A 12,113-nucleotide genomic window follows, 5' to 3' on the forward strand; every position below is an offset into this window, starting at 1 on the left:
TTTAGAGAGGAAGTCTGTAGCCTCCTCAGGGAGTGCGCTGGGAGGAGCAGTCCCATAAAGAATATAATGAGGGAATGATAAATCCCCTAAAGAAATCAAGAGTGCTGGCGGGATGTGTGACTGGGGAGGAATGAACAGCTAAAAATGACAAATGTCCACTACCTGGAGAGCATATGTTCCAGGATTAACCTTCAGTATTTTTAAGGAGATGACAAAGAAGAGAAATAAATGTAGCTTATCAGAAGTCTTCAATCATTCACTCAGTGTCTATTTTGTCCTTCAGGAGAAGTTTGAAATGCAGCACTCTGAAGGCTACCGACAGATCTCAGCCTTAGAGGATGACCTTGCACAGACTAAAGCAATTAAAGATCAATTGCAGAAATATATCAGAGAGCTGGAGCAAGCAAACGATGACTTGGAAAGGGCAAAACGGTACGTTGGGAAGGAGGAAACAGGCTTGGCTGTAGACACTTTGAGCCAAATGGTTTATTTGAAGATTGTTGGGGACTGTAAGGACCAGGTTTTGTCTCTGCTTTTTGTCCCTGGCAATGAGGTACGAGGCACTGTGTTGAGTACAGAGAACTCAGTGGTGAGCAAAACAGAGCCAGTGCCCCATGCACCTTAGTCTCATGGGGGAAATGGACAACAGGCAGATGAGAGCAATTTAACCACAGCAGTAAGTGCTGGAAGTCCAGGGTGCTCTGGGGGCAGGTAATAGAATGTATTAATTTGGCTGTTGGTGGAAAAATGTCAGGCAAGGTTTCCCAGAGGAAATGCCACTCTAGTCGAAGACCAAGGGATGGATAGCCATTATCCAGGGAAAAAGTAGAGGGTAAGTGAATTCTAGACAGATGAACAAGTATGGGCTAAGGCCCTAAGTTAGGAAGGAAAGACGGATGTTCAAAGAACAGTATTTCCTAAACTGATATTCTGTGGTTTAGCAGAATAATAACAGTAACTAACATTTATGAAATAATTTTATTCCGAGCCAGGCACTTTTTTTTTTTTTTTTAAAGAAAACACTTGTTTTTTAAAATTTGACATACAAATTACACAGTGAAATGCGCAGATCTGAAGTGTACAGCTCTATCAGTCTTGACAAATGCATGCACTCATGGAACCCACACTCCTATTGTGTTCCTATATGGGACCATTAATTTTATTGTCCCCAAAGTTACTTGCATTATTTTTTTTTTAGTGGTTGTTTTAGGGATTACAATACACATCTTCATCTTTTCAGTCTACTTAATATCGTATCACTTCCTGCAAAATGTAACAACTTTGCAATCTTATAGTTTCATTTGCCATCCTCCTACTTTATGCTATAGTTGTAATATCTATTATATCTACAAGTGCTATGGATTCCACAATACGTTGTTATAATTTTTGCTTTAAAAAGACATATATATTTTAAAGAAATTAAGAGGGTAGGTAAATAGCCTTTTATATTTATCCGCATATTTGCCATTTCTGGTGCTCTTTGTTCCTTCCTGAAGATCTCTTTTCATCAGATATCATGTCCCTTCAGCTTAAAAAACTCCTCTTAGGATTTCTTATAGTGTAGATCTACTGGCAATGAATTCTCCTAGTTTTTTTCTTTTTTTAATCTAAAAATATCCCTATTTTGCTTTCATTTTTGAAGCAATTCTAGGTTGATAGGTTTTTTGTTTTTGTTTTTTTCCTTTCAGCACTTTAAAGATGATGTTCTGCCGGGCCGGCCCGTGGCTCACTCGGGAGAGTGTGGTGCTGATAACACCAAGGCCGTGGGTTCGGATCCCATATAGGGATGGCCGGTTAGCTCATTGGGTGAGCGTGGTGCTGACAACACCAAATCAAGGGTTAAGATCCCCTTACCGGTCATCTTTTTAAAAAAAAAAAAAAAAGAAAAGAAAAAAAGAAAGAAAAAGATGATGTTCTGCCAATTTCTGGTCTCCATGTTTCTGATCAGAAGTGAGTGGTCATCTGAATAGTCACTTCTCTGCATGTAATGTGCTGTTTCTTCTCGCTGTTCTCAGATTCTTTGTTTTCGGTTTTCAGAAGTTTGATGACGGTGTCATGCCTAGATGTGTTTTTATTTGTATTTATCCTCATAGGGGTTTGCTGATCTTCTTTAGTCTGGGAATTTGTCTTTTGCCAAATTTAATTTTGGTCCTTATTTCCTCAAAGATTTTTTGTCTCCCTATTGCTTCTCTCCTGTACTTCTGGGACATCAACTATACACATGTCCTTCTGATATTGTTGGACAAGTCTCTGAGGCTCTGTTCATTTTTTTTTCTTTCCCTATGTTTTTTTTTTGTTTTTTTTTTTTTCTCTTGGTTCCTCAAATTGAATAATTTCTATTGGTCTAGTTTCAAGTTCACAGAGTTCCTCTTCTCTCTTCTCCAGTCTGCTCTTAAACTGGATCAAATCTTTAATTTTAGATGTATTTTCAGGTTTAACATTCGTATTTGGTTCTTTTTTTTATAATCTCCTCTACTGAGATTTCTTTCTTTATGTCCTTGAGCATAATTGTAATAACTACTTTAAAATGCGTTTCTGCTATTTCTAACACCTGGGTTATCTCAGGGTTGATTTCCGGTGACTGCCTTTTCTCTTGAGTTTGGATCACGTTTTCCTTGGTGGCTTTACCAGTCCAGTAATTTGGGGTTGTATTGTGGACATTGTGAATGATGTGTTGCAGGGACTGTGAATTCTGTTATGTTGTTGATTTTTTGTTTGTTTTTTGGGGCAGTTAACTCTGGTGAATTCATCCTCCAAACTCTGTCTCCCCTGTGATGGGTAGTAGCTGAAATCTGTTTGGTTCTTTTAGGCTTAAATGGGCAGCTTGGAGTCTGCCATATGCATGCAAGGTTTGGGGGTAAGCCGGAGATGTAGAAAGAGTTTATATGCAGAATTTGGGGCTCCTCCATGGTGCTGGATTTCTTTCACTGGAGCCTCAGGCAAAAAGCTTGTAAAGATGCAAAATTCACCTGTTGCTGTTTTCTTCTTCCAGGCAATGACTCCTTTCCAGTTTCTGCCAGTGCCTTCAGATAATTGTTTTTCACAAATTACCCACAATTTATAGTTGTAATCTATAGGAGGTTTGGTCTTTTACAAGCTACCTTATCATTACCAGAAGTGGAACCTCCTTTTTTGTCAATTTGTAAGAGTTCTTCGTATATTTCTGCTATTAATCTTTTGTCCTGCATTGAAAATATTTTTCCAGAATAACCTTTTGTGTATTGACTTTGTCTATGGTGTCATTTCCCATACAAATATTTCCCATTTTTATGTCGATTATGTCTCCTTTTATAGCTTCTAGATTTCCAGAATTCACAAAGGGAGTCTCCTTTATCCTTTGATTGCCCATGTATTTTCCCCCTTTTTTTGTAAGATTTTTTATTGTTTGTTTTACATTTAAGCCTTGATTGTCTGAAATTCATTTGTATATCTAGTGTAAGATGTGGGTCCAATTTTATGGTCTTCAGGTGGATAGCCAGTTATGCCAGCACTATTTATTAAACTTTTTTTTTTTGGTCCTGAATTGAACTCAACTGTCATATGTTAACCTTTCATGTATCCTGGGATCTAACTCTGGATTCTCTATTTTGGTCCAATATACAGTTTGTGAATTACTATACCAATACTATTATAACTCAATTACGGTGGCTTTATAGTATGTAAAGCCACATTCTGATTTCTGGCAAGCCATGGCATGCCATCGTGTCTATTCATATATCATTGATCAAATCAAGTCACATGGCCAACCTAAGTCACAGGGTGGGAAAGTACTTTCCACCCACAGTGAGGCCATGGCAAAGGCGTGGATGCAGGGAGGGGTGAAGAATCGGGTCCAATAATGCAGTCTACCAAAAAGAGGCAGTACATTCACACAGTTCAAAAACGATATACAAAAGGGCAGAGTTTTTTTAATGCCAATTTAAGCAAATAAAAATTCTTATTATCCCTCCCATTTTCCCCCCAAAAGGGCATTCTGTACACAGTGTCATACGTCTTGCTCTTTCACATAACAATAGATCTTGGAGAAGGATCATTGTATGTTAGGACACAGAGCATTCCTTGTTCTTTTTTTCCCCAATACATAATATTCTATTGTATGGTTGGTATTGTATTGTATGATATCATTATTTATCCGGTCCCCTGTGGGTGGATATCTGTTACATGTTCGTTCTTTTGCAGTCATAAGCATTGCTGTGATGAATAACCTTGCACAAATGTCTATCTGTAGAATTCCCAGAAGTGAAATTGCTGGGTATGCATATGTGACTCTGACACATATTGCTTAGTTGTTCTTTATCTGGTTGCACCAGTTTCCATTCCCAATGCTGTGTATGTGCTTCCCTGTTTTCCAAATAGCTTCGCTGACAGAGTAGTTTCAAACTTTGGATTTCGACCAATAGCAAAGGTGAAAAATGCTCATAGGTGTATTTCTGAATTATGAGCAACCTAAGTTCCTTATCATAAGCTTAAGAGCTGTCTTCTTTCCTTCTCTGTGAACTCTCTTTTTATCTTTGCCTATTTTTAAGTTGGATTGTTGGGTTTGTGTTTTTTAATAATTTCTAGGAGATTTTTACATATTTGTCTGTGATATGAATTGAAAGTATGTGGAGTCTGTCATTTGTCTTCTAGCTTTGTCTATTGTATGTTGTACTGTGCGGAAGTTACTTGATTTTTATGTAGTCAGGTTCATCAGTCATTCATAGAAGGGCCTTCTGTACACCAGGGTTTATAAAGCTCTTAGCCTATGTTTTCTTCTAATATTTTTATTGTTTTTTTTTTTCTTTTCTTTTCTCTCTCCCTCTATTAACTAAAGATACATTGAGTTACATTTCACATTTTGGTGAAATGCTGAAAATTTGAGTGTTAAAGTCAGATGAGAAAGCAGTCCAAATCACCATTACAGAATGAGTAAACTTCTAGAATGTGAAAGTTTTATTTTTAAAAAAACTTTAGGGCCAGCCTGTGGCTCACTCGGGAGAGTGTGGTGCTGATAATACCAAGGCCACAGGTTCAGATCCCGTATAGGGATGGCCGGTTAGCTCACTGGGTGAGTGTGGTGCTGACAACACCAAGTCAAGGGTTAAGATCCCCTTACCGGTCATCTTTTAAAAAAACAAAAAAAAAAAAACTTTAAAATATAATACTTTTATTATGAAAATTTAATAGTTATGTTTGAAAAATTTAACATTCTACTGCAAGAACAATGATTTCTCAGCACTGTTTGATGTTCTCACTGTCCTTACAGCATACATCAGTAAAATTAAATGACCCACTTTTAATTGGAGGATGTTAGGCGAGGATATCCTTGAAAGACTCAGAGCCTAATTAGAAGTAACTAAAAATTAAGTATATTCCTTAAAGATTATTTTGTTTAACATACGAGTGCTAAGACAGCAAAAAGTTTTACAGAGATCAAAATTGATTTAATCTGATTTTACCTTCCTTGTGTTGTTATTTTTTTTTTTTTTTTGTCATTTTTTTTTTTTTTTTCGTGACCGGCACTCAGCCAGTGAGTGCACCGGTCATTCCTATATAGGATCCGAACCTGCGGCGGGAGCGTCGCCGCGCTCCCAGCGCAGCACTCTACCGAGTGCGCCACGGGCTCGGCCCCCCTGTGTTGTTATTGGCTCAAAAAAGATAGATTCTTAGTTGTCTCACAGATGTATCTCTTAATATTCATATTTACTGGAAATCTGTTTCTCTATTTAACACAAATTCTGAATAACTGTACATGAGATTAACAGCTTTCACAGTCATTAATTATTGCAGCATTTTATTCTTATAATAAATATGCTTTTATACGTCAGTTAACAGATAGAGTTTCAACGTATAAAGTACATAAAGCGATTTTCACTCAGGTTACAGCAAGGATGCTGACTTTTATTTGAAAGCAAATATTCAGTAGTAACAATAAATCTCACTGATACCCCTTACTGGTATTACTGATACACTCACATGATCATTGATCCACACAGGTTCAGAAGTACCACTAAAGTCGGTCTTCAGTTCTCTGGAATTCCAAAGCCAAATAATAGATTTTGACCAAACACTGAGTTTGTTTAAATTTCTGATCCAGTTGGAGTTTATCTTGGGGTGCAGTATGAGGTATGAATCCAACATTACTTTTCTGGGTGACTATCCAGTGGTCCCCAAACCAGAATTGAACCTGCCATCTTTTTACCAATGATTTGTGCTGCCACCTTTACTATTAATTTACTTTAAATGTATCTGTGTCTATTTCTGGACCTTTGGTTTCCCTGGTCTGTCTGTTCTTATAATCAGTACCATGCTATTATTCATGATTGAGGCTATCTAATAGTATTTTCTAGTATGTTCTTTGTATCTAGTGTAGCATATATTTATATTTAGAGTATATTAATAGAGCCTAGTTCCCCACTGACTTCAGAGATTTCCTGGCCATTCTCGTTTCCTCATCACGTGATCTTTCAGATCAGTTTCTTTGTGCCTCCTTCCCCCAATAAAAACAAATTCATATTTTTGTTAGGATGGTGTTAAATTTATCATTAATTTCTGGAGGATTGATTTCTTTTTGATATTGGGTCTTCCACTTCATAAAGACAGTAGGTCTGCATTTCTGCAAATGCCCTGCAGTAAAGCCTTATGTATTTGTTGTTACATGAATTCCTGCATATTTTATCTTTTTTGTTGTTTGACATGCCAGCCTTAGGGTCATTTTAACTGATTCTTGTATTGTACTCCTAAATATTACCCCTTTATTGTTTCTAATTAGGCACTTTTGGTAAATTTATCCTATTCACTACTTCTAAAGACCTTTTGAGGATAGGTGCTAACATGAGTCAATCTAGACATGGTTGAATAAATAAGTGAATGAATTAATATTCATTTTGTAGTTGAAGGACCTGAGGATGAAAGAGTAAGTTGCCCAAAGATACCCAGTTAGTCTTAGGTGGAGGAGCTGGGTGTTAACGCCCGGGTTCCACTTCAAACATGTCTCTAACCATTGTGAGATACAAATAGCAGGACGTTAAATGTCTTCTGGGGACAAACGCAGGGTCAGTAATAAAAACTGCTGACATTTACTGAGCACTGAAGCATGGAACATGTGTTGTGTGCTTTGTATATTTCTTTATTTGCCACCTAAGTAAACCACCCTCTGTGGAGGTAGTATTACTATCGTTGCTTTACATATGAGTAAACTGAGGCACAGAGAATGTAGTTTGCTCAGAGTTAAACAGATTTCTTTATTATAGCACTTCTGTGCCTTTATCACTGTGTTCTGGTGAAAGTTCTACACTGTTCAGAAGAAGTGGCTCTTACCAGGGCAGCTGGGCTGGTGCTGGGCATTTTGGACTTTTTTTTAACTTCAAAGTAACTGGGTGAAAAATAGTCTCTTCAACCTGTTTAAATGCCTGTTATTAAATTGTGCATGCATTTTAGTAGGCTGTTCTGATCACTAGTTTGCCTTATGAGATTCCAAGAGGAAATAGAGCATGCTGTTCTTCTCAAACCACTGGCCGCAACATGCGGTCCTGATAAATAAGGCCTGGCTCATTACTAAGTGCTATATGGACATGATTTTATGTAATTCTGAGGACAACCTTGTGCGCCTCATGAGCTATGATGATTCCCTTTCTGCAGGTGAAGAGCCCAGGTCCCAGATGTTAAGGGACTTGCCCAGGTCTGTGGCATCTAGGAAGTCCAGTGCTGGGACTTGTGCCCAGGTATATCCGACCTTTCACATCTCCTGGGTCTGTGGGCACTGGATGGATGCCACTGTTTGCTCTTTTGGATGACTTTGCTTTTCTCTTACCCAGAGCCACGATCATGTCTCTGGAAGACTTTGAGCAGCGCTTGAATCAAGCCATTGAAAGAAATGCCTTCCTGGAAAGTGAACTTGATGAGAAGGAGAATCTCCTGGAATCTGTTCAGCGACTGAAGGATGAAGCTAGAGGTCAGGAGGCCTTGGCCTTATTCTGTCCGTCATCACCAGTGTTGTCCCCTCTCCTTACCTGAGAACATCTTGTCCCACAGTCTTCCCCAGCATTGACTTCTACTGGCGATCTGCACCCTGCTCTGCACACAGGCCTTCTAGTTCTACATGTGGGACCACACCAGACAGGCTCTTGCCTTGGTCCCTGCCCCATGCTAAGAATTTTCAGATGTCCAACCCCATGAAGACCCCTCATGGGTGTTTACAAAAATAGCTTTGGGGTTCACAGATTAAGCCCTTGTTTGGGGTTCTGCCTCTGGATAGCAGATTTCATTTCAGGAAAGATTCTTCCTGGTCTGTAATTCACAAGCACACCAAATGAGCTTGATGCTCAGGAGGACAAGAGTTTTGTGGGGAGAAATTTCTGTTGGTGGAATTGCTAGCTAGTCTATTATTTTTGTGATTTGATGGCAGCATTTGGCCCGGAATTCTGAAACCTTATCAGCATTTGCTCTTTAGAGATTGGCCATCACAGAGCTTCCAAACTGTAAGGAGCCATTCATTAGTGAATCATCCAAGCTGGGTGCATAAGAGGTCTTTTTTAAAGTTCTAATTAATTGTTAATAACAATAACTTGGTTTCTCATGTGTAGCCAGTAGATAGGTGATTAAGAAGAAAAACTCCTAAGTTTGAAAAGTAGTTGTTCCTAAATGCCCATCAGTAATGAAGTGGTTAAATAAATTACATAGACTGATTTTGTGAAATGTTAAACAGTTGTTAAAATGAACAAGGTATAGATAGAAATGTAGTCACAGAAGGATTGCTAAGACATACCATCGAAGGGGGGGAATAAGGCAGAGACAGGAGGTGTTGTATGCTTCCCTCTATGCTTAATAAAAATTATTCACATTTTATGCTCAGGAGATATACACATACAAATAAATGGCATGTATAAAAATGCAGAGAAAAAGAATTGAAAAGATCTCCCACATGTTGTAGTGATTGTTTATTAGCAAGGAGGGGCATTTGGGGATAGGTTGGGAAAACATTCTTTCACTTAGTATTCTATATACACTGCTACATTTGAGTGTTTTAAAACAATAAAAGCATTAGTGTGTTACTGCCATTTTTTTTTAAAAAAATGTTAAACCTTGTTTTTGACTGAAAAGAAAAATTTGTGTAGTTTTGCCCGCCTGCTTGGCAGGGTCCTATGGGTTTCACTTCCTTTGGAGTTTCCACCAGAGTTTTTCACCCTGGTCATTCTTTTTTCCTGACCAGCATCTACTGTTGAACCTCCCCCCGCCCATCCCATCAAAGCAAGGACTTACACATCTGAATTCTTTCCATGGCACAGACTTGCGGCAGGAATTGGCTGTGCAGCAGAAACAAGAGAAACCCAGGACCCCCATGCCCAGCTCGGAAGCTGAAAGGACTGACACAGCTGTGCAGGCCACTGGCTCCATGCCATCTACGCCTGTAGCTCATCGAGGAACCAGCTCTAGTTTAAACACTCCAGGGACTTTCAGACGCGGTAAGGGGATTGGGAATCAGGATTTTCTTTGTTCCACAGTGCTTTCCTGGGTGAGTACCTGGGTGGGTCCTACGTGAGATGATTTGGACCAGGCTGTATAGCATGGAGCAAACTGGGGTGCTTACAGCAGCAGAGCATTGAGATAAATGAAAGGAGAGTCTTGGGCGTGAGGCAATAGGGAGTAGAGCGGAGTCTGCGGTAAAGTGGAAAATGTAATTCCATCCAGAGGAGGCAGCTGCCACTCTGCTCTACCACAAAGAATGTGGACCCAGCATTAGCAGAGTTTTCCATTCTTACCAGAAGCCAGAAATCCTCTTTTTGAGTATGAAATCTCCTCAGACTGAAATTTTAGTAACCAAATGAAAAAATTTAAAAAGCATTTTAGAGGTCCATCATACATCCATTTAGAACTGGACCCAGTGTGGCCTGTGTTGTGTGGTAAAAACCAGGAAATTTGAGTTCTCACCCAGCCCCTCTGCTGATTGCTGAACTGTGAGGCTCTGGCCACTTTGAGCAGATACCACTAATAGGTAATTACCGAGTGCTCTGTATGTGCTGGCCACCCTGCTAAAAGTGCTCTGCATATATGACTTCACTGAATTGTCACTTCAGACCCATGATACAATTGTTGTTCTCATTGGATGGGTGTGAAGACTGAGGCCCTGAGTTAAGGAGCTTGGCTAAGTCACACAGCTAGTTAATGGCAGAGTTGGGATTCTAACCCAGACAGGCTGGCTGCAGGGCTTGGACTACCATATCCTGCCTTATCCCTTAGCTTGTATTCTAGGGATGAAGCGACTGGTGAGATTTCTAGAATCCCAGTCTACAGCAGTTTTCCACACTATAATGTGCACATGGACTCACCTGGGGAATCTTGTTAAAATTCACCTCACAGTCAGTGGGGCTGGGGCAGGGCCTGAGATTCTGCATGTCTGTCAAGTGCCCAGGTGATGCTGGTGCCACTGGTCTGCAGACCCCACTTGAAGGAGAGAGACTCTGTAGAGTAGACCCTTGTAGATGGGTGTTGCTCTCTCTACATGAATTGCATTTATCACAGTTGCCATTAACGTTAATTAACTATATGGAATTCCCAGAATTTCAAGGGGACATGTTTTGGTTTTGTTTAAAAAGACTAACATGTAAAAATAAATGTTTGATATAGTCATCATAAGGACTTATCAAATGGTCCCCAGGTGTGTTAGTACAGTTAACTACTGAAAGAAATAGGGCAGGATCCAGACTCAAAGGGAAGACGTCAGCCTCCCTCCCCTGCCCATGTGGTTTCAAATGTACAGCTGTTAGTACACAGACTTATGATGGCAGGTGCATGTGTCACGTGTGCTTCTCTTTGCACACCCAGGGCTGGAAGACTCCACTGGTGGGACGCCCCTCACACCTGCCGCCCGGATATCGGCCCTCAACATTGTGGGAGACCTGCTGCGCAAAGTCGGGGTAAAACTGCGCCGTCCTGGGGTTTGGTGTGCCTTCTTGCCTGTCTTTCAGGGTATTTGAGAGGGTTAATCTTACCAGGTCCTTTCCTTTTTAGTAGAGACTGTAAGTTTTAGGTGAGGTGGTTCTTTAGCGTCCCCGAGCGGAGTCAGTAGATCTTCCAGTGGGAGGTGTTGCTGCAAACACCCTGAGCTCTGGACCTCATTTTTCTCTTTGATCCCTCGTGCCATTTTTCCTGCAGGCAATTTGGGAAATTAGGGTGGTGTCAATGGTTTATTCTTCATTTGAAAAAAACCAAGGGGCATTTAAAAATTGCCTTCTCTCTTTTTTTTTTTTTTTTTTGGTTTCTCATTGAGTTTAAGAGAAAATATTGACAGGCGAGGGCAAAGAACTTGACCTTACAGGTTTTATGTGCATTACAGGGAGGGATTCTTTTGTGCTTAAACAATAATGTAGGTGTCCTTTATAGCTGTTTCTTTTATTAGGTATTCTTTGTAATTGTTTCTTTTATTTTTAAAAATGACACCTGGAAGGGCACATGATTGGAATCCTGCCAAGCTTGTCATCAAGTAGGACATATGTATATGCATAGCTATAACTCAATAGAATGTTGAAGTTCATTTCTTATGTTTTCGCTTTTGGTTGTCTGGTTTTCTGTTACATAAACAGGTCTCTATTTTAATGTTTAGCACAGTTAAAATGTAGAGAAGCCTGGGGCCGGCCCGTAGCTCACTCGGGAGAGTGTGGTGCTTATAACACTAAGGCCACGGGTTCGGATCCCATATAGGGATGGCCGGTTAGCTCACTGGGTCAGCATGGTGCTGACAACACCAAGTCAAGGGTTAAGATCCCCTTACCGGTCATCCTTAAAAAAAAAAAAAAAAATGTAGAGAAGCCTGGGGTGGTCTCAGTGCCCTTTTGGTTTCCTCGGGATCTTTTTACCGAAAGGCCAAGTCCTTGTTTGAACCACCTTCCTCTCTGTGCATATTTAACAAGGTAAACAAAAGAGTGAACGATTCCAAAAGCTGACTTCCTCTTTCCCATAGGCAGAGTTGGATAATAGGTAGGGTTAGTGATTTTTCCCAGGAAACTCCCAAGTATTTTATAGGAGAGTGGTTCTAAGACTTGGATATACGTTGGATTCCTCCAGGGCTCCACCTTGGAATTCCATCACACAACAGTCTGAGAACCCCTGTTTTAGGTTATTTTCTCTGTAGGGGC

At 40.0% G+C, this 12,113-nt stretch overlaps 1 protein-coding gene across 2 annotated transcripts in view; it reads left to right on the top strand.

Annotated features, from left to right (window-relative positions):
* The window catches only part of NDE1 (nudE neurodevelopment protein 1), a 28,052-nt gene that overhangs the window by 13,244 nt on the left and 2,695 nt on the right, over nucleotides 1-12,113 (top strand). For both annotated transcript variants that reach the window (XM_063100606.1, XM_063100607.1), the window contains exons 4-7: nucleotides 284-432; nucleotides 7,797-7,933; nucleotides 9,267-9,443; nucleotides 10,804-10,895. In XM_063100606.1, the coding sequence (XP_062956676.1) occupies nucleotides 284-432; nucleotides 7,797-7,933; nucleotides 9,267-9,443; nucleotides 10,804-10,895 (555 nt within the window). The remainder of the gene's footprint in view (nucleotides 1-283; nucleotides 433-7,796; nucleotides 7,934-9,266; nucleotides 9,444-10,803; nucleotides 10,896-12,113) is intronic.

This window comes from Cynocephalus volans, chromosome 6, assembly GCF_027409185.1.
Source record: "Cynocephalus volans isolate mCynVol1 chromosome 6, mCynVol1.pri, whole genome shotgun sequence".
Lineage (NCBI taxonomy): Eukaryota > Metazoa > Chordata > Mammalia > Dermoptera > Cynocephalidae > Cynocephalus > Cynocephalus volans.